General features: G+C 48.5%; 1 protein-coding gene across 7 annotated transcripts in view; it reads left to right on the forward strand.

Annotated features, from left to right (window-relative positions):
- The window catches only part of NUMBL (NUMB like endocytic adaptor protein), a 24,349-nt gene extending 4,886 nt beyond the window's left edge, over positions 1 to 19,463 (forward strand). For 4 of the 7 annotated variants that reach the window (XM_077131798.1, XM_077131801.1, XM_077131803.1 and 1 more), the window contains exons 3-11: positions 1,329 to 1,468; positions 2,591 to 2,665; positions 2,750 to 2,824; positions 3,789 to 3,929; positions 11,465 to 11,654; positions 14,313 to 14,618; positions 16,699 to 16,821; positions 17,740 to 18,461; positions 19,139 to 19,463. In XM_077131798.1, the coding sequence (XP_076987913.1) occupies positions 1,343 to 1,468; positions 2,591 to 2,665; positions 2,750 to 2,824; positions 3,789 to 3,929; positions 11,465 to 11,654; positions 14,313 to 14,618; positions 16,699 to 16,821; positions 17,740 to 18,404 (1,701 nt within the window). In that variant the 5' untranslated portion in view covers positions 1,329 to 1,342 and the 3' untranslated portion in view covers positions 18,405 to 18,461; positions 19,139 to 19,463. Of the gene's footprint in view, positions 1 to 1,328; positions 1,469 to 2,590; positions 2,666 to 2,749; positions 2,825 to 3,788; positions 3,930 to 11,464; positions 11,655 to 14,312; positions 14,619 to 16,698; positions 16,822 to 17,739 lie in introns of all 7 variants that reach the window. The other 3 variants (XM_077131800.1, XM_077131802.1, XM_077131799.1) reach the window with 2 other exon arrangements.
- Positions 19,464 to 19,886: the final 423 nt, after the last annotated feature.

A 19,886-nucleotide genomic window follows, 5' to 3' on the forward strand; every position in this document is an offset into this window, starting at 1 on the left:
TTCTCACCCAAAGTCATTCTCTCCCAAATGACACTCGGGGCCACACTTCTCAAGGACAACAGGCTCACGTTCTCACACGCCCTCCCAGGTGCTCCCCAGCATGAAGACCCATCCGGAGAACAACACTCATGGACCCACACTCACTAAGACAACTTGACAATAGCCACTTGATCTGACATAGCCTCACAAACAACATTCACAATCACACCGGCTCACCTACAGCATCTGCACTCTTGGGCAGACACAGGGTCTTGGGCAGCTCTCACAGGCCCATAGTCTCCTAGGCAACAGCCATCAAAGATAACAGCTACACCCCCACACAGAGGCACCCCCATCACGGACAGCTGTCACTGACCTCCCAGCACTCATGAGCAACACCTGCACCTGGACTCAGACACCCCTCACAGACAACCTGCAGGGACACATTCCCACACACAACAGCCACACTCATGGGCAGAGACCCCCCCCCCTCCGAGACAATTTCCCCAGACACACATTCTTATGAACAATGATTACTGGACATGCATCCTTCTGTACAAGCATCACAAATGCACACAGTCACAGGCAGTGGCCACACGCTCGGACACATTCACCCCCAGACCCCACTCAGGAGCACACACCCACAGACGACAGTGCTGCGTACTTTTTTGCACCAGGTCACAGACTCCTCATCTGCTGCTGGTGCTCCCCTCTCAATCATGACTGTTCCCCCTCCTCCTGGGGCTGTCAGCGTGGCTTCTCAGTGGGTGGAGACCATGCTGGAGGCTGGCCACCTCCCCGCCATGCCCACGCAGCCATGCCTCTGACAGGCACAGGCACACACCACTCCAAGGCCCCTGGGGTAATAACTAGACATGGCTGTCAGAGACAGCTGCGTCCGCCAGGTATTGAGACAAGCCCCCTCTCCCACACTCCATGGCCTGGGAGGCCTTGATCCCTGGGCCTTCCAAGTCCCCTGACCTCTGTGCCCCACACACCTGACTCTTGAGCCCCTGACCCAGGTGACTCCCCACCCCTATGCCCTCTGCTCACCCCGTCCCCTGACCCTCGTGCCCCTAAAACCTCTGACCTTGTGGCCCCTGTGCCCTTTAACCATCTGCCCTCCGGAGCCTTGACCTCCCATCCTTTGGCTCCTGCCTATGTCACATCCCCCAACCTCCACCCCCTAAAACCTGTGTGGTCTTGGTCCGCACCCCAGACTTGCATACCCCATGTCTTCTGAAGCCCGTTGCCCCACCTCTTGAGGCACTCCCCAGCCTTCCGATGTCCCGTTTCTGTATCCCTTGAGCCCCACCCTTCTGACCCGTGCCCCTGTCCTGTGTCCCCAGACGGGGCGGGCACCATGAACAAGCTACGCCAGAGCCTGCGGCGGAGGAAGCCAGCCTATGTGCCCGAGGCCTCGCGCCCGCACCAGTGGCAGGCAGATGAGGACGCCGTGCGCAAGGGCACCTGCAGCTTCCCAGTCCGGGTGAGCGCACGGGCTCTGGGCGCATGCGCCGCTCCCAAGGCTGGCGCAGCATCTTGGGGGGTGCAGGGCAGGACTCTCCTGTAAGGAAGAGGCTTCACTTTCCCAAATAACTGTGGAGCCTGCCAGGACAGGACTGCAGGTTCCAGATCCTTCGAAGATGCATTAAAAAAAAAACAAGAGACAAGGCAGGCAGTGGTGGTGCCGTGGCAGAGTTCTTGCCTGCCATGCCGGAGACCTGGGTTCGATTTCCGGTGCCTGCCCATGCCAAAAAAAAAAAAAAAAATCCAACCAAGAGACAGATTACCTGGGGCATGTTCTGGAGAAGGGGCATCACCTTCTCTGTAACATTTCCAAAGCCCTCCACTGTTAAACACTTTCCATGGTTAGACCTCCTACAACCTCAACCCTTTACAACCTGCCGCCACACTTTTCTAAGGGAGACAGCAGGATTCAGGGTGTGGAGTGGGGTGCTCAACTGACTTGGGTTCTGATCCCAGCTCGACCTCTTCTCATTAAGGACTCTTCTGCCTTGTTCTCCCTTCCCCCAGAGGCAGACCCTAAGTGTGAGGCGCTCATTTGGGAGGTGCAGAAGGGAAGGTTGCTAGTAGAGTGTGTTATTAAGCCAGCTGTAGCTGTGGGCAACTGGAGCTTAATCCCACTGGGGACCCTGGGGAATGGCATGGAGCAGGCCCCTCAGAGCCACCCCATCGCTGAGACGGAGCTGGGCACGTGTCGCCAACCTCCATCTGTCCTTGTGTGGGAACATGCCCAGGCCCTTCCTGCTTGCAGTCAGGGGCTGGCAGAGAAGCCTTGGTGGCCCAGGGTTGTCTGGGCGGCCTCCTCCAGCACAGAGATGCAGACATTGGCACTTAGGGAACAACAGTCAGTGTTGGGGCCCAAGATATGGGCAGGATGCAAATCAGTGCTACACTCTGTGTGTCTTCTTATCTCTATAACTGGAACCAGAGTGGGGTACCCACATTGAAAAGCTGAGGTGCAAAGCAATTGAGTTCATACATTTAATGTGCTCAGAGCACTGCCTGGCGCAGTGCAAGTATCCAGGAAACCCAGGGACTTAGGGATTTCTGGGCTTATTTCTTGTCCCCCCTGTTCCCTCCCCAGTACCTGGGCCACGTGGAGGTGGAAGAGTCCCGAGGGATGCACGTGTGTGAAGATGCTGTGAAAAAGTTGAAGGCGGTGAGTGAGGGGTCAGGGAGGGGCAAAGTCAGACCTGCAGGGGCAGTCCTGACCCATTCCCTCTCTCCCCCTTCTCTACTCCAGATGGGTCGCAAGTCTGTGAAGTCTGTCCTGTGGGTGTCAGCTGATGGTCTCCGAGTGGTGGATGACAAGACCAAGGTAGGGGACTCATGGGGGGTTACAGGGAGCACCTGTGGGCTCCTCTCCTCACCCTGATCACATCAGGGCCAAGGACACCTTCCCACACTCCTGTGGGGTGCCTCCCTCAGGGACCTTCTGAATTTTGCCATGGGCTTCTGCAGCATTTTCTTGGCCTGAAACACGCCATAACTCTGTTACTTGGAAGCTGATGTGGACAGTGGGTGAGGGTGGGGACTGTGCAGCAGCCAACCCAAATGCTTCCCAGCCAGATGGCTCTGGAAACATGATTCAGCCCTTCCGGGCCTCAGTTGCCTCATCTATATAGTGGGGGTAAAAGCAAACCCTACCAATAAATAAAAAATACATACATTTGAAACCCTGCCAGGCACATCCTAAACACATAGACCAGTGGGTGTTAGCTGCTGCATTTGTGCATTTGTCAGTCTGGCCAGCCAGACCCGGAGTACCATAGGGCCAGGCTCTGGGTAACTGCTCACCAATCCGTCCCTTATCCCCAGCCCAGACACAGCCCAAGGAGGCACCCATGATGAGAGCTGGGTTAATAAACAGGGACGATCACCACCTTTGCACAGACAGTTCCCTGTGCTGAAAATACTGTTCCTTTTTGCCTAGTTACCACCTCCTCTAGGAAGCTTTGCTTGAATCCCTGCTCCCCACTTAACCCAAGTTGGTTAAGTGTCCCCTCTGCTTGTACAGCCTCTGTGCCTCCTCCTCCCCACCTCCTGACTCCTTGGCCTGTGCCTCCCCCATTACAGCCTGACTGTGGTTCTGGGCTCTCTGTCCGCTACGGGGTCTGATTCCCTCAATGAACTGGAAGCCACATGTGGGCAGGGCCCAAGGCTGCCTGAGTGCCTGCCTCCCACCCTGTTAGGACTGGCTCTAGAGCAGGTGCTAAGGGGATGGTAACTGTACATGAAAGCCCATTCACGCTCCTCTCCTGGCCTCCCTGGCACCTCCCCAGGACCTGCTGGTAGACCAAACCATCGAAAAGGTCTCCTTTTGTGCTCCTGACCGCAACCTGGACAAGGCGTTCTCCTATATCTGCCGCGATGGGACCACCCGACGCTGGATTTGCCACTGTTTCCTGGCGCTCAAGGACTCAGTGAGTATAGGGCTGGCCAAGCCTTCCATCCGGTGCCCTCACGCCCCAGCCCTGTCCAGTTGGCTGCAAGGATGCAGCAGGTCACTCACCTCTCCATGCTCCATTTCCTTACCCAGCAAAGGAGGCTAAACTCAGGTCCTAATCTTTGGTCCTAACTTCGAGGATTATTGAGACTTGAGTGGGTTAATTTGCTCAGGAAAATTTTAGTTATCTTCCTCTTCATCATCATCTTCACCAGTGGTTCTCATGTTTCTTTAAGTTTTTTCACAGAGGAATGTATACATACAATAAAGAGCACAGATTGTCAGGGCACAGCGCCTCAAGTTTTTGCCCTTGTATGGGCCCCACCCAAATAAAGCTACAGTGAATTTCCCAGCAGGCTCCCCCAAGCCCTTCTCAGAAAACACCTCCCAGGGTGGCCACTGTTTCTTCAACCTCAGTTCATTTTGCTTGTAGTTCCTAATATTTGTGGGGGATCAAAGTCCCCTTGGAGAATCAAATGGACTCAAGCAGTCACACTAGGGGAAGTTAGGATTCTGAGACTTCCGGCAAAAAAACCCTCAGATAGCAGTTGTTTCAATGAGATAGAAGTCTGTTTCCCTTTCATGGGAAGAAAATCCAGAATGCTCACCAGGGACCACAACACCTTTTGTCTTGTTGCTTCTCCGCAGTGTGGCTTCCACTCCATGACCCAAAATGCATGCATACATTCCAGCCTTCGCATCTTCATTCCAGCCAGAATGAAGGCCAAAGGCATGAAGAGGGGCATGCTCCTCCTTTTGGGGAGGGACACACATTTCCACTTACATCCCGTTGGCCAGAACCCAAGTGCATGGGCATACCTACCTGCAGAAGATGTTGGAAAATATAGTCTTTATTCTTCCCTGTGCCTGGACCCTGGCCTTGGGCCCCACCCAGCTCTCATGAGAAGCCACAGTCACAGCCCTGTGCATCGGCCAGCCACAGAAACCACTTGGCCAAATTAAACCCAAAATGAGATTAATGGAATATGAAGAATCTTACAAAATTAAAGGACAGTTGGAAGCATCAAGAGTCAAAAAGGGTAAAGAGTAGGGCAGCCTTGGGGAGTTTCACAAGTGTGGAGATAAGAGGACGTGGATTAGCCTAGCTTGGGTCACTGCCCTCCAGTTTACTAGGGGAGGGTGGAGCACCCTGATTGACTTGCACAGTGTCAGAAAGGAGTTCCCCAAAGGGAAACTGGGGTGCTGTTATCAAAAGCAGGGGGGATGAATGGTGGGCAGGTAAAAACACCTGTCCCCACAGACCCTAATCCTCACCCCTCAAGAAGTATTCCCCATCTTTTTAGAAACCCCACTCCAAATAGCCCCCAAACCAATCAGTGCCTCCCACTTTACTTTCCGACCCACAATTCCAGATGTGAAGCCAGCAGTGGCAAATAAATTTGTGAACATCAGTATTGATTAGTGTTTGCCAGGGCCTGATATGGAGGGATTTTGAAACCCATAGCTCATAACAACTGCTGTTTCCTGAAGCTAACATAGTAGTTGTATCAGTTGTCTAGTGCTGCCTAATACATTTCCCCAAAACTAAGCGGCTTAAATTTGCAATCATTATCTTTCAGTTTCTGTAAGCCATGAATTTGGGAAGGGCTCTCGCTGGGTGGTTCTGACCCCAGGGTCTCTTGTGGTGTTGCAGTCAGGTGGTGTCCAGAGTTGTAACAACAGGAGACTGGCCAGACATCCCTTTCTCTGCATGTCATCTCAGGGCCTTTCCACAGGATCTTTCTGGCATGGTGGCTTCAGGATAGTGGACTTCTTACATGGTGACTCAGGGCTCCAAAACAAGTGTCCTGAAAGAGAAGACAGCCAGGAGGAAGCTGTATCATCTTTTTGGACTTGGTCTTGAAAATCACACAGCATCACATTGGTTGTTCTCTGTTTGTCAGGGCACTCCCAGAGGCTTCCTGGGTCAGGGGTAGGGGACATAGATGCCACGTCTTGATGGGGGAGAGGGAAGGTGATGGAAGAGCACGTGGGGCCAGAAATTTGTTGCAGCCATTTTTGGAAAATGTGCTGCCACGTAGTTGGAATATAATTCAGTTTCAAACCATTTGGTTGTGGAACCTTAAGCACAAATGACTTCTCTCTGGGACTCAATTTCCTCCTCTGTAAAGTGGGGATGTAGAGTAACTTCTTACATGGTTGTTGGGGGAAGCATTCACTGTGATCATACAGAAAGAGCCACACAGTCACATGATAAGTATTCAATAAATAGGAACAGTTTGTATTATCTGAAAACTGTTTTGAGGATGAGCATCCAAAGCTAGAAAAGAGCAGGGCCATCTCCTTTGGGTACAAACTATGTGTGACCTGGGGTGAGTTCCTTCCCACTTCTGAGCTTAAGGTTTTAAGTGTGAAGTAGTGGAATTCCCAGGATTCCCAAATTTAGCATTTTTTCCACTTGAGGTGAAATTCACTTAACATAAAATTAACCATCTTAAGATGTACACTTCAGTGGCATTTTGTACATTTACAATGTTGTGCAACCATCACCTCTCTCTAGTTTTAAAGCATTTTCTTCATCCCCCTTCCCAATAAGCAGTGTCTTCCCATTCACTCCCACCCCCCAGCCCTGGCAGCCACCAATCTGCGTTCTGTCTCTGTGGAGTTTCCCATATTGGATATTTCCTATAAATGGAATCAAACAATATATGACCTTTTGTGTATGGCTTCTTTCACTTTGCATAATGTTTTTGAGGTTCATCCACAATGCAGTACTTCATTTCTTTTTTATTTCTTCATTTTTGGGAGGTACAGGGTCGGGGAATTGAACCCCGGTCTCTTATGTGGCGGGTGAGAATTCTACCACTGAGCTACCCTTGCACAGCCCCGTACTTCATTTCTTTTTATGGCTGAATAATATTCCATTATATGGCCACACATGTTTTATTTATTCTTCAGCTACTGATGGGCATTTGGGCTGTTTCCACCTTTTGATTATTATAGATTGTGCTGCTATGAACATTTGTGTATGCATCTTTGTTTGAATATCTATTTTCAGTCCTTTTGGACAGATACCTAGCAGTGGAATTGCTGGATAATAGGGTAACTCTATGTTTTAACCTTTTAAGGAATCACCAAACTTGTCCAAAGCAGCTACATCATTTTCACATTCCCACTAGCAATGTACAAGGGTTCTACTTTCTCCACATCCTCACCAACCCTTGTTTTTTCTATTTTTTAATAATAGACATCCAAATGTGTTTAAAGTGGCCACTCATTCTGGTTTTGATTTTCATTTCCCTAATGACTAGCAATTTTGAGCATGTTTTCATGTGCTTATTGGCCATTTGTATTACTCTTTGAGAAATGTCTATTCAAGTGCTCTATCCATTTTTAAAGTGGGTTATTTGTCTTTTTGTTGTTAATTTATGTGTTCTTTATATAGTCTAGATGCTAGACTCTGATCAGATATATGATTTGCAAGTATTTTTCCCCATTCTGTGGGTTGTCTTTTCACTCTCTTGATAGTACCCTTTGACCTACAAGTTTTAAATTTTCATGAAGTCCAATTTATCTATTTTTTTGTTGTTGTTGCTTGTGGTTTGGATGTCATATTTAAGAATCTTGTTGCCATATCCAAAGTCATTTAAGATTTACTCCTACGTTTTCTTCTGAGAGTTTTATGGTTTTAAATTCCACATTTTAGTCTTTGATCTTTTTTGAATTTTTTTTTTTTTTTTTATTGGCAGGCACTGGGAATCAAACCCGGGTCTCCAGCATGGCAGATGCGAATTCTGTCACTGAGCCACCATCATACCACCCTATTTCTTTTTTTTTTTTTAATTTCTTTTTTGAATGATTTTTGTATGTGGTATGAGGGAAAGGTCCAACTTCTTTCTTTTGCATGTGGATTTCCAGTTGTCCCAGTGCCAGTTGTTGAAGAGACTGTTCTGTTCCCACCAAAATGTTCTTGGCACCTGTTTTGGTTTGCTAAAGCTGCCTGAATGCAATATGCCAAAAATGGTTTGGCTTTTATAAAGGGGATTTATTAAATTACAAGTTACAGTTTTAAAGCCATGGAAACGTCCAAATTAAGGCACCCAACGAAAGGATACCTTCTCAGATGAAAGGATGGTTTTTTCAGACCAGGGTTTCTCTGTCACATGGAAGGCACATAGCTGGACGTCTGCTGTCCTTCCTTTCTGGCTTCTGGTTTCAAACAGCTTACTCAGCTTCTGGCATCTCCTGGGGATTCTAGCATCTTCTGCATCTCCAAACGTCTATATGTTGGCTCTCCAAGCATCTGAACCTTTGGTTCTCTGTGTCAGCTCTTTTAAGTACTCCAGTAAACTAATTAAGACCACCTTGAAGGGGCAGGGTCACATCTCCAGCTAATCAAATGGTCATACCCACAATTGGGTGGGTCATATCTCCATGGAAACAACCTAATCAAAAGATCCCACCCTTAAGAAAAAAAAAGATCCTACCTTACAATAGGTCTTCCCTCACAAGGTTGGATTAGGAGTAAAAGAACATGGCTTTTCTGAGGTGCATAACACTTTCAAACCAACACAGCACACTTGTTGAAAATCAATTGTCCATAGTTGTGTGGGTTTATTTCTGGTCTGAGTTCTGTTTTGTTGACTGTATATCTACCCTTATGCCAGTAGCACACTGTTTTGATTACTATAGCTTTGTAGTAAGGTTTGAAATCAGGAAGCATATTTTCATCCAACTTTGTTCAGATAGACAAGATTGTTTTGGCTAGTGTCTATGTCTCTGGCGTTTCTATACAAATTTTAATATCAGCTTTTCCATTTCTGCAAAAAAAAAGAGGCTCTTGGGATTTTGTTAGGGATTGCATTGAACCTGTAGATCACGTTGTAGATTATTTCCGTCTTAACAATATTAAGTCTTCCAGTCCATGAGCACAGGATGTCTTTACTTTTATTTAGATCTTTATTTTCTTTCAGCAGTGTTTTGTGTTAAAAGTCATTTACCTTGAGTAGATAAATATTGAGTAGATTGAAATACTATTGAACAATGAGAGGTAGTGGTAAGGGGTATAGGAAACAATAGGGGGACAAAAGGTTAAAACCTGTTGAGTAGATGGAAATACTAGTGGTCAGTGAGAAGGAGGGGTAAGAGGTATGGTATTTGTGAGTTTTTCTTTTTATTTCTTATTCTGAAGTGATGCAAATGTTCTAAAAAATGATCATAGTGATGAATATACTACTATGTGATGATATTGTGAGCCATTGATTGTACACATACATGGAATGTTTGTATGTTAAGAATGTTCATGTTTGTATGTTGTTTTGGTTTGATAATAAAAAAAATTATAAAAATTAAAAATATCAATTAGATATTAGTGACAATAATAAACATGTATTTTGTTTTCTCCCCCCAAAAAAGTCATATACCTCCTTAGTTAAATGTATTTTATAATTTTTAATTTTTTCCTTTATTAGAGAAGTTGTGGGTTTACAGAAGAATCATACATAATATAAAGGATTTCCGTACACCACCCCAACATGAACACTTTGCATTAGTGTGGGATATTTGTTAAAGTTACAATAGCCCATTTTTATATTTGTACTAATAATTAAAGTCCATGGTTTAATTTAAGGTTCATTGTTTGTGTAGTGTAGTTCTCTGGTTTAAAAAAAAAATCATTTTGTTACCATATATACAATCTAATATTTTCCCTTTTAATCATATTCAGATATATATTTCAGTGCTGTTAGTTGCATTCACATTTCATTCTTTTTGAGCGATTGTTAATGGAATTGTTTTCTTAACTCACTTGTGGATTATTCATTGCTAATATATAGAAATACAACTAGGTTTTTTGGTATTGATTTTGAATCCTGAAACTTCACTGAATTCATTTATGAGCCCTATTATTTTTTTGTGGATCTTTTGTGATTTTATATATATAAGATTATGTCATCCATTAATAGAGATAATTTTACTTCTCCCATTCCAATTTGGATGCCTTTTATTTCTTTTCCTTGTTGAGCTGCTCTGGCTAAAGTTTCCAGTACAATGGTGAATAGAAATGGCAGAAGTGGACATCCTTGTCTTGTTCCTAAACTTAAAGGAAAGCTTTCAGTCCTTCAGCATTGACTCTGTTAGCTCTGGGTTTCACACTGAGGAGTTTCCCTTCTATTCTTAGTTTGTTGAGTGTTTTTATTGTGAAAAGGTGTTGGGTTTTGCCAAATGCTTTTTCTGCATCAAATGAGATGATCATGAGAGTTTTACCCCCTTCATTCTATTAGTGTGGTGTATTACATTGACTGTTTTTCAACTGTTGAGCTAACCTTGCATTCCTGGAATTACGCCCACTTGGTCATGGTACATAATCCTTTTAAAATGCTGCTGGATTCAGTTTGCTAGTATTTTACTGAGGATTTTCCTCCCCAAGTTTAACTTTAAAAGGTAGCTAATCTTCTTGGTTAGGAAAGATAAGTCAGAGACAGATCTCATTTGAGTCCCAACTCTGCCACTCACTTGTGATATTGGGAGAGTTTGCTTCCCTTCTGAGCCTCAATTTCTTCATCTGTGAAATGGGTTCATAAAAGCATCTACCTCATTCATGGCACTGTTGTGAAGATTCTATGAGAGGATGCAAGTCAGGGCTTAGCCCAGGGCTGGATATATTTATTTACATTGACATTTATATGGTGTTACCTTGTCCTTGTATATTATTAGTTCAACCATTTTCCCACAACAATCTTGAGAGATTAGGATCCTCAATTTAGAGGTGAAGATACTAAGCACAGAGAGGTAAAGTGATTTTCCTGGGGACTCACAGCTAGACCAAGGCTGCCAGTCTTGGAGCCCCTCAAGTAGGCACTCAAGAAGCAAGAGCTGTTCTTTTCCCTCAACGTTTTATTATAAAAAAAAACTTTTAAAAGAATGTAGCAAAGCTGAAAGACATGTACTGTAATCATCTGTACCCCCCCATCCTGCCACTAACGTTTGTCTTTGCATATCATGTAACTTTCCATCTTATTTTTTTTGATGCTTTCCAAAGTTACAGAGGTCAGAACACTTTCCTTTAAACACTTCAGCATGCATATCATTAAATAGAATTCATGGTATGCACAAAAGTGTTCATTTGCTGAGTTTATTTTTTAGAGCAGTTGTAGGTTTACAACAAAATCAAGCAGAAAGTACAGAGTTCCATAACTCTGTGTGTCCCCCACACACACACACACACACGCAGAGCCTTTGTGAGGTTTGTCAACTAAATTACCCTGCTCTAGAACTTACCTTCACCCCAATTTCCTCTTGCGCTTCCCAGCAGGCCCCACCTCCACCCCTGCAGAAACAACCACCCCGCCGATTTTTCAGCCTAGATGAGCTCAGAAACGCACCGGGGCCATTGGGGGTACGCACCCTTTTGTACTGGGTTTCACCCACGGCTGCCACCTGCAACCCGCTAGCTGACGCTGCGGTCACCTCGCCTAGGCCCAGAGAGGGGAAAATGCACCCCGGGGCTCCCCGCGCAGTAAGCCTGACCCCCGCCCCGACCTCTCCCCGCAGGGCGAGAGGCTGAGCCATGCCGTGGGCTGCGCCTTCGCCGCCTGCCTGGAGCGGAAGCAGCGGCGGGAGAAGGAGTGCGGGGTCACGGCGGCCTTCGACGCCAGCCGCACCAGCTTCTCGCGCGAGGGCTCTTTCCGCCTGTCCGGGGGCGGGCGCCCCGCCGAGCGGGAGGCCCCGGACAAAAAGAAAGGTGGGTGCACTCGAGGCCCGGTTGGGGCGAGCTGCAGCCGGTGGGGACCCTACGGCACACAGTAGCCAGGCCCCACCGCTCTGGTGGGCTGCGGTGGGTGGAGCCCGCTTCAGCCCGGGGTGGGGTGGGCTCCAGGGCGCCTGTGCCGGGCCCGTGCCCTACAAGGCACCCACACGCTTTGCCATCTGTCAAGGCCGGTCAGGGCCCAGGGTTTCCAAACTGTGTCCAGGCCTGTTAGAGGATCGCGAAGTCAGTCGCCTGGATCATGGCTGGCGTTTTAACAGTGAAACAGAACACAAAATATGCAGAGTTACATCCAAAATGATCTTTTACTTCAGTTTCTACTCACGTGTGTGCACCTGGAAAGGGTATTTTTTACGCTGGGTTGCCAACAAAAGTTTGAGAGTAAACTCACATTTTAAAGTGGTAAGTGCTTTGTGAATTCTACAACAGAAAGGTTTTGTTTTTAATATAAGTGTATATTGTGTGCTGAATCATAATGCAAACTTATTTTTTCCTGTCGCTTCTAGTTTTGTTTTGTTTTTTAATTTGGAAAAGTGCTTAGAATTTACAAAGAATTTACCACTGGGAACCCATTCAGATTCAAGAAGACTAAAGGAGGTCTGACAACTACTAATAAATACAGTCTGAATTGGTACCTGGAGAGAGAGAGGGAGAATTATCTGTAAAGACATGATTGTTGTAATTAGAGAAATTCGAATATGGACTTAGATGAGCAAACAGTACTGTATCCACATTGAATTTCCTCACTGAGAAGCTGTCCTGTGGTTCTGTAAGAGAATGTCCTCATTCTTGGGAGGTACATGCTCAAGATCTTAGGGTTGAGTAAATTGTTTGTAACTTAGTCTTAAATGATAAGAAAAAAAGAGCGCATGCGCACGTGTCAAATATGCGAACATGTTAACAATGGGAACTATAGCTTAAGGAAGATGAGTGTCCATTGTTCTGTTATTGCAAGTTTTCGGTAGGTTTAAAATTTTTCTAAATAAAAAGTTAGGAAAACAGAAGTTTTTATCACTCTCTAGAATATTAGCATTTGCAAGGTGTATTTTTATTTGTAAACCACACGACCATTTACAAACCTCTCTAAAGGTTCTTCACGGTTTAGAAAGTATTTCACCATTTAGAGTATATTCGAATTTGTAGAGAATTTTATCATTGGCAAAGCAGGTTACAAAGTGAAGTTGACAAAGGGTATTATGGAGTATATGATGTTTTCTTATTTACAGAGAATACCCTGGGTTCACAGTTCTTCAGTTTATACACATTTTTTTACTGTTTCCAGAGGATATGAAGATTTCCCAAGAACGTAGTCACATGTAAAACCATTATAAAGTGCTTTAGGGTTTGCATAGAGTTTTATGGTTTCCAAAGAATTTTGTCGTTTCCAGGTACTCAGCATTGTACAAAGTTTGCACAGCAAATGAGAGTTTACAGAGTAATGTATCTTGCTGTTCATCCGTGGATTCAGTCTCAAGGCACTGCACGGTGACACAGTCCTTTCCAATTTGCTTTAGTTCTTTACAGAGCAGGGCACTTTGCACAAAGTTGTTTACTAAACTTTTGTCGGATTACAAAGCATTTAACATTCACTCCCGCAGCTGAGCCTGTCTGGCCGTCTGGGGAGGTCACACAGGGAGTTTATCCCAGGTTTTTAGTGAGGGAAACTGGGGCCCTGAGAGGGGAAAGGGACTTCCTGAGGTCACACCCTGAGGTGGGGGCAGAGGTGATTTCCTGGTTCCACCGTGTCCTGGGCTGTTTTCCCCACACCAGGCCCGGCCCTGGTGAGGGTCTCAGCCACCTGCTCCTAGGAAAGGGGAGACGACCCTGAATCCCACTGGCCTTTAGCGAAGCTTTGATTGGAGGATGGGAGCATGTTTGTGTACTGGCAAGGGTGGGGAGGACCTGCCCTCAAGGATCCCAGGCCTGGGGGCTAGAATAATCTAGAAAGCTTCCTGGAGGATAAGGTATGCCAGGCTAGGTTTAGAACAATGCATAGCAACTGGAGAAAGGGAGGGGGTACTAGGTAGGAGAAAGGGAGTAAGGTCAGGAGACCAAGAGAGGAGCAGACAGGGGGAGAGGGAAAGTCAGCAGGATGGGAGCACTGGGGCAGAAAGAGAAGCAGCTCAGGGCAGTGTGTGGAGCACAGTGTGTGGAGGCTGGAGTTAGCTGGCCCCTTCCTGAATCATGACTCGGGAAAGTCATTCAACATCACGTCTGTACAAAGAGGAGGGTGACAGTACCTACTTCATGGGTGGCTGTGAGGGTTGAATGAGTTAAAGGCACTTGGAATGATGTCTGATACGTTGTTCTTGCACCAAATAAGTATTTGTTAACCAGACAAGAAGACAGAGGGTCTCAGAGGAAGAGATGGAGGGAGTGACAGAGAAAGACAGCTCAGAGGGCCGGAAGCTGGAGAGAGAGAGGGAGTCAAGGTGGGGGAGGATTTGCCAGGGGCCTCCTGGTCTTGGTTTGTCTGGGATGGGAGAAGTTTATAAAGGTGCCAAAACTTCTGTTCAGAGGGCAGGAGACATTGGGTGGGGAAGGCAGCCTTGGGAAATGATTGAAGGGGCCAGGTGGGAAAGGCCTTGAGGGCTAAGTGAGGTATCTAACCACTTATCTCCCCTATGTCTCCAGCAGAGGCAGCTGCTGCCCCTGCTGCAGCTCCAGGACCTGCCCAGCCTGGACATGTGTCCCCGACGCCGGCCACCACATCCCCTGGAGAGAAAGGCGAGGCAGGTACCCCAGTGGCTGCGGGCACCACTGCCGCTGCCATCCCCCGGCGCCATGCCCCTCTGGAGCAGCTGGTTCGCCAGGGCTCCTTCCGTGGGTTCCCAGCTCTCAGCCAGAAGAACTCACCTTTCAAGCGGCAGCTGAGCCTGCGACTGAATGAGCTGCCATCCACGCTGCAGCGCCGCACTGACTTCCAGGTGAAGGGCACAGGTGAGGCCCGGGCTTGGTGGGAAAAGGGCATCAGGATCAGTTAACACCTGCTGTTACAGACGCGGGATAAAGGAGAGGTGGTACACGCTGTGAATTGATTAGCACTATCTGCCATGAGCAAAGGAGAGAGAGGTAGAACACATCATGATCCATTAGCAGTGTCTGCCATGGGCAAGAGAAAGGAGAGCGGTGACACAAATCATGGTTGTTTAGCAATGTCTGCTGTGGGCAGGGAAGTCTTCCATGGATAAGGAAAAGCAGAGAAGCAGCACAGATGCCGTGTTTTTGCTCAGGAGGAGACTGAAGCACAATGAGTTGAGCTCTGGGCAAGCATTTGGCCAGTAGAGCCACGCGACCCATGAGGTCTGGCCAGGTGAGGGATAAGGTGAGCCAAGAGCTCAGTGGGAAGAAGCATCAAGCTTAATTAGCAGCGTCTGCCATGGGAAAGGGAGGATGGAAAGGTGGCACAGTTCTGTGTTCTTGGCCAAATGAGACAGGCAGGAGGGTCAGCTGGTGAAGTTAAGCAGTGGCCAGCAACCGTCCATTTATCAAATCTGAGACACCATCCCCTTATGGCCTTGGGGTTGGTGTGGGAGGGTCGTGGATTTGCATCCAGAGGCTGAGCTGCTCTAAAGATGCCAGTGCTTGTTGAGAGTGACGCACACGAACTGCAGCATCCCCTGGCTGCCACACATCCCCAGATTTGCATCAGACTCACTCTGCCACCCTGTGCAGTCTGGCACTGAGCACACACCTGGGGCTCTCGCACACACTCCCTGAGAGGTAGGGAGCTCCCAGGCTTTATTTGTAAGTCTCACACTCCTGCAACCCACCACACACTTGCTTGGATGTGACTTGCCACACAGAAATTCCACAGACTCACCATACAGATGTCACACTCAGAAGTCACACACCCAGGGGCATTCATGGGCATTCAGAAATCACACACAGTTTGAAGTCACAAATTCACACATTAAGAAATCACACTCAGAAGTTTCCCATCCAGATATCGCACACACAAGTCACCCAGTTTAAAAAAAAAAGTCACCCGGTGTCATGTATACCCAGAAATCACATATACTTCAAAAGTACATACTCAGATGCCCCACTTGGAAATCACACACCCAGGTGTATACATACTCACAAACCACATCTGATTCACACACACAGACAAGCCATGTGTCACCCGTGCACACCTGGAGTTATTCACACTTACATACCGCACAGGTAAATTCACTCACACTTGGAAATCACACATCAAGATGCCACTCACCTAGGTTCCAGTCCCACTCCAGATGCCACCCCCCCACACACACCCTTATACCCCACCCCCAACAGAAGCCATGTGCTTCTTTGGCGTAATATACACGTCATCGTAGACAGTGACCTGGAGACCACACACTTCCCCTCCCTCTCGGGTACCCCCACGTCACACCTGCCGACTCCTATAGCACAGTTCCATCCCGATGCTCATTGGAGCATCACACAGGCTCCCTTGGGGATGGCTCCTTGTTGAAATGACACACTTGACGGCCATCTGTGGTTTATTTGGATGGTGCCTCTGCTCATCCCATCCCTGCTCAGTGTTACCTGCCTTGATGGCATAGGTGCATCTCTGCTCTTGTGATATGTGTCACTACCCAGGCCCCACTGATCTGCAGAAAGCAAGACTCATATCCTCAGCTGGTAAGCAGTGGGGTGGCTGACATCCATTCTGATTGGCCAAGTCAACATATTTTTAAGTTAATGTATGTTGGTATACATTTCAAATATTTCTTCAGGTTTGTGGCCACACAGATCTGATGTCCTTGGTTTTGGGTCCCACTGCACCTGTCACTGTCACCTACCACATGTCACACACTGACTTGGCCATGGCACCACTGGGATGTCACACACACATGCACAGAATTACCATGTTTGTGGCCACGGCCATGAAGTTTCTGCAGAGTGGCTCTGCTGAACTCGCCCCTTGGGCAGGAAGGGAGCCTAGGCTGTGAGAGAGGGCCCCTGAGGGCAGGGGGCATTGGGCAGGGGGGAGGCAGGGCCTGCTGACTCATCCTGTTGCTCCCTGACTTCCCAGTGCCTGAGATGGAGCCTCCTGGGGCCAGCGACAGCGACGGCATCAACGCTCTGTGCACACAGATCAGCTCATCTTTTGCCAGTGCTGGGGCACCTGCACCAGGACCACCACAGGCCACCACAGGTAAAGCCCAGCCCTGCTGCGATGGTAGACACCCTGCAGTGCCCTTCCAGTACTCTCCACGTCCACCCAAGGCTACTTCCAGGCTTCACGGATCTTGGAATCCCATCGGCTTAGAATCACGAGATCACCTTGGAATCATGGGTTATTTTAGAGCCAAAGGATCACCTTAGAACCATGGGATCATCTTAGAGCCAAGGGATCACCTTAGAACCATGGGATCACCTTAGAGCCAGAGGATCACCTTAAAACCATGGGATCATCCTCAAACCATGCACTAAAGCATTAAAAATCTTCCTGTCTTGGAAACGTAGGAACCTATAGTCCTAGAACCACCGGATGTCAGAGCCTACTTGAAGTGAATCCATGACGTCTTAGAATTACACTCTGAGAAACAAAGTACATAAAATCATCTTAGAGCCATGGGCACCTTAAAGTCTCAAACACAAACTGAAAACCATTGAGCCTTACTCACTGCAGTAGAATAGCACATTCTGAGATCCATGCAATGTTAGAATCTTAGCCTCCTAAAACAATACATTCTCAAAATCGTAGAATCAAAAATACGATTTTTTTTCATATCCCAGTGGTGATATTCAAAATATTTAATAACGGGTTTGGTACTAACCCTTCAGAATGGAAGCTGGACTGGATGAATGTCAGCCCTGCTTAGCCTTCTCAATCTCAGGGTCTTAGAGTCTGAGAACTGTGTGTTTGTGGCACCATGGAACCATAGTGTGGGTCCAGAATGATGACGTCACTTGCCCAAAGTCAGTACAGCTAGAAAGGAGCAGAGCTGAGATCAAAGGCAGGCAGTCTGGCTCTCGAGTCTGTGCTCCGAGCCCCTGGGCCATCCATTTCCCTGCTTGGGGTTCTCTCCACTGTAACAAAGCCCCTCACTTGCTCCTCACCTCTCTCCAGGGACTTCTGCCTGGGGCGAGCCCTCCGTGCCCCCCGCAGCTGCCTTCCAGCCTGGGCATAAGCGGACACCTTCGGAGGCTGAGCGGTGGCTGGAGGAAGTGTCCCAGGTGGCCAAAGCCCAGCAGCAGCAGCAGCAGCAGCAGCAACAACAACAGCAGCAGCAGCAACAGCAAGGGGCCTCGGTGACCCCCATACCAACCATGCCCCCCACCCTGCAGCCCTTCCCCGCCCCCTTGGGGCCCTTTGATGCCACACCTGCCCAGGTGGCCATGTTCCTGCCGCCCCCACACATGCAGCCCCCTTTTTTGCCCACCTACCCAGGCCTAGGCTACCCGCCCATGCCCCGGGTACCCGTGGTGGGCATCACGCCCTCACAGATGGTGGCCAATGCCTTCTGCTCGGCCGCCCAGCTCCAGGCCCAGCCTGCCACCCTGCTTGGGAAAGCTGGGGCCTTCCCGTCCCCTGCTGCACCCAGTGCCCCTGGGGGTCAGGCTCGCCCACGCCCCAGCGGGGTCTCCTGGCCCCCTGAGCCAGCACCTGCCCCGGCCCCTGAGCTGGACCCCTTTGAGGCCCAGTGGGCGGCATTAGAAGGCAAGCCTGCCGTAGAGAAGCCTTCCAACCCCTTCTCTGGTGACCTGCAGAAGACCTTCGAGATTGAACTGTAGCCTGAGCGGCCCCTGCCCAGCCCACCATCTCTGCGTGCCCCACACGTGGGAGTGGAGGTACAGCCCCTCCCCTGGTCCTGCTCTCTGGAGCTGGGCCCCCCCCAACATCCCCTCTCACCTCTTCCCTCCACCACCCCCGACAACCACTACAGAACCAACATTGTGACACCCAGGTTGCAACAGGATGGAATTCAGGGACGGACCCAGCCTGGCTAAGGGACCCATTTCACTGCCAGACATAGGTTGGCAGTGCCCCCTTCCGCCCACCCCAGACACAGGGATGGCCACAGTCCCACCGAATGCCCTAGGTTCAAGCTACATTTCCCAGTTTCTGTTACCGACCTTCCACCTTCCAGTGTTGGGCAGGATGGAGGAGGGATGCCCACTGAGGGGCTCTCCTGGGCCCCACTCATGTCTGGTCACTCCTCCCGGCCCCTGTTCACAGCACAAGCTAAGGGCTGCCCTCTGCCCGCCCACTACGTTCACTGCCAGTGCTGTGCTCACCCTCATCACCCCGCTCCCTGCTCCGGGGCCCACATCTTCCTCGGGCCAAGGTCTCGGGGGCAGGGGCCAAGCTGGGCGCCCTGAAGACAGGGTAGAGGAAAGGGGAAGAAGATGCTCAGTTACCTCACGTCTGTGCCCGCTGGGGAGGGGTCCGGGAGGAGAGGGCGGGGTGCCTCGCGGGTACTTTTCTATCTTTTATTTCCAGATTTTTTTTGTATCTAAACTTGCAGATTTGTATTATACAAGGACAGCCAATAAAGGAAGAATATAATGGTGACCCTCGGGAAAAGCCGGGTGTGAGGCTGGGGGGATGGTGTGGACAGAGCCTCTCCTCCTGAGTCACCTAAACCAGCAGGAAGGGAAAGGGTGCCCTGCTCCCTGCCCTCTGAATCATACCGGCCACAGGTGACGCTGGCTCAGCACTTGAGCGGTGGGTACTAAAGGGTGCCAAAAGGGAATCACCCGATCTCAGTTCCTTACAGATACTGAACCAAGGAACAAAAAAATTATAAGCTGCTACTAAATATTTCAATATTAAAATGTTAAGTAATCAGGTTCGGAATAGTCTCTCTTTGCACTGCCAAATTCTTGTTTCATCAACTGCATTTTCCATAACTCAGGCCCAAGTGTCAATTGCCATGACAGCATGTTCTTTAAGTCCCTCTATTGTCTCTTGGGTTCCTTTATTGGAATCTCTTTAAAAAATATCTTTAAAATCTATGTAAATAGATCAGATATAAATTATATATTTATTTCTTTATCACCCTTTAAAATGAGGTGATTTTGTGACCCCCCAATGTTATATCCCCATGTGGTAGATGGGAACGTTGAGTCACGTGCTCCAGGTCACACGCGGGCCCACCACCAGGCCAGCCATGAAACTACCAAGATGTGCAGAAACAAGCCTGAGGTCTGCCCTCAAGAGTTACGCAGCAGCCCTTTAACCTGCCAGTAGCAGTGCAGGACTTGGGGGCCCAT

Source organism: Tamandua tetradactyla, chromosome 16 (assembly GCF_023851605.1).
Source record: "Tamandua tetradactyla isolate mTamTet1 chromosome 16, mTamTet1.pri, whole genome shotgun sequence".
NCBI classification, from domain to species: Eukaryota; Metazoa; Chordata; class Mammalia; order Pilosa; family Myrmecophagidae; genus Tamandua; species Tamandua tetradactyla.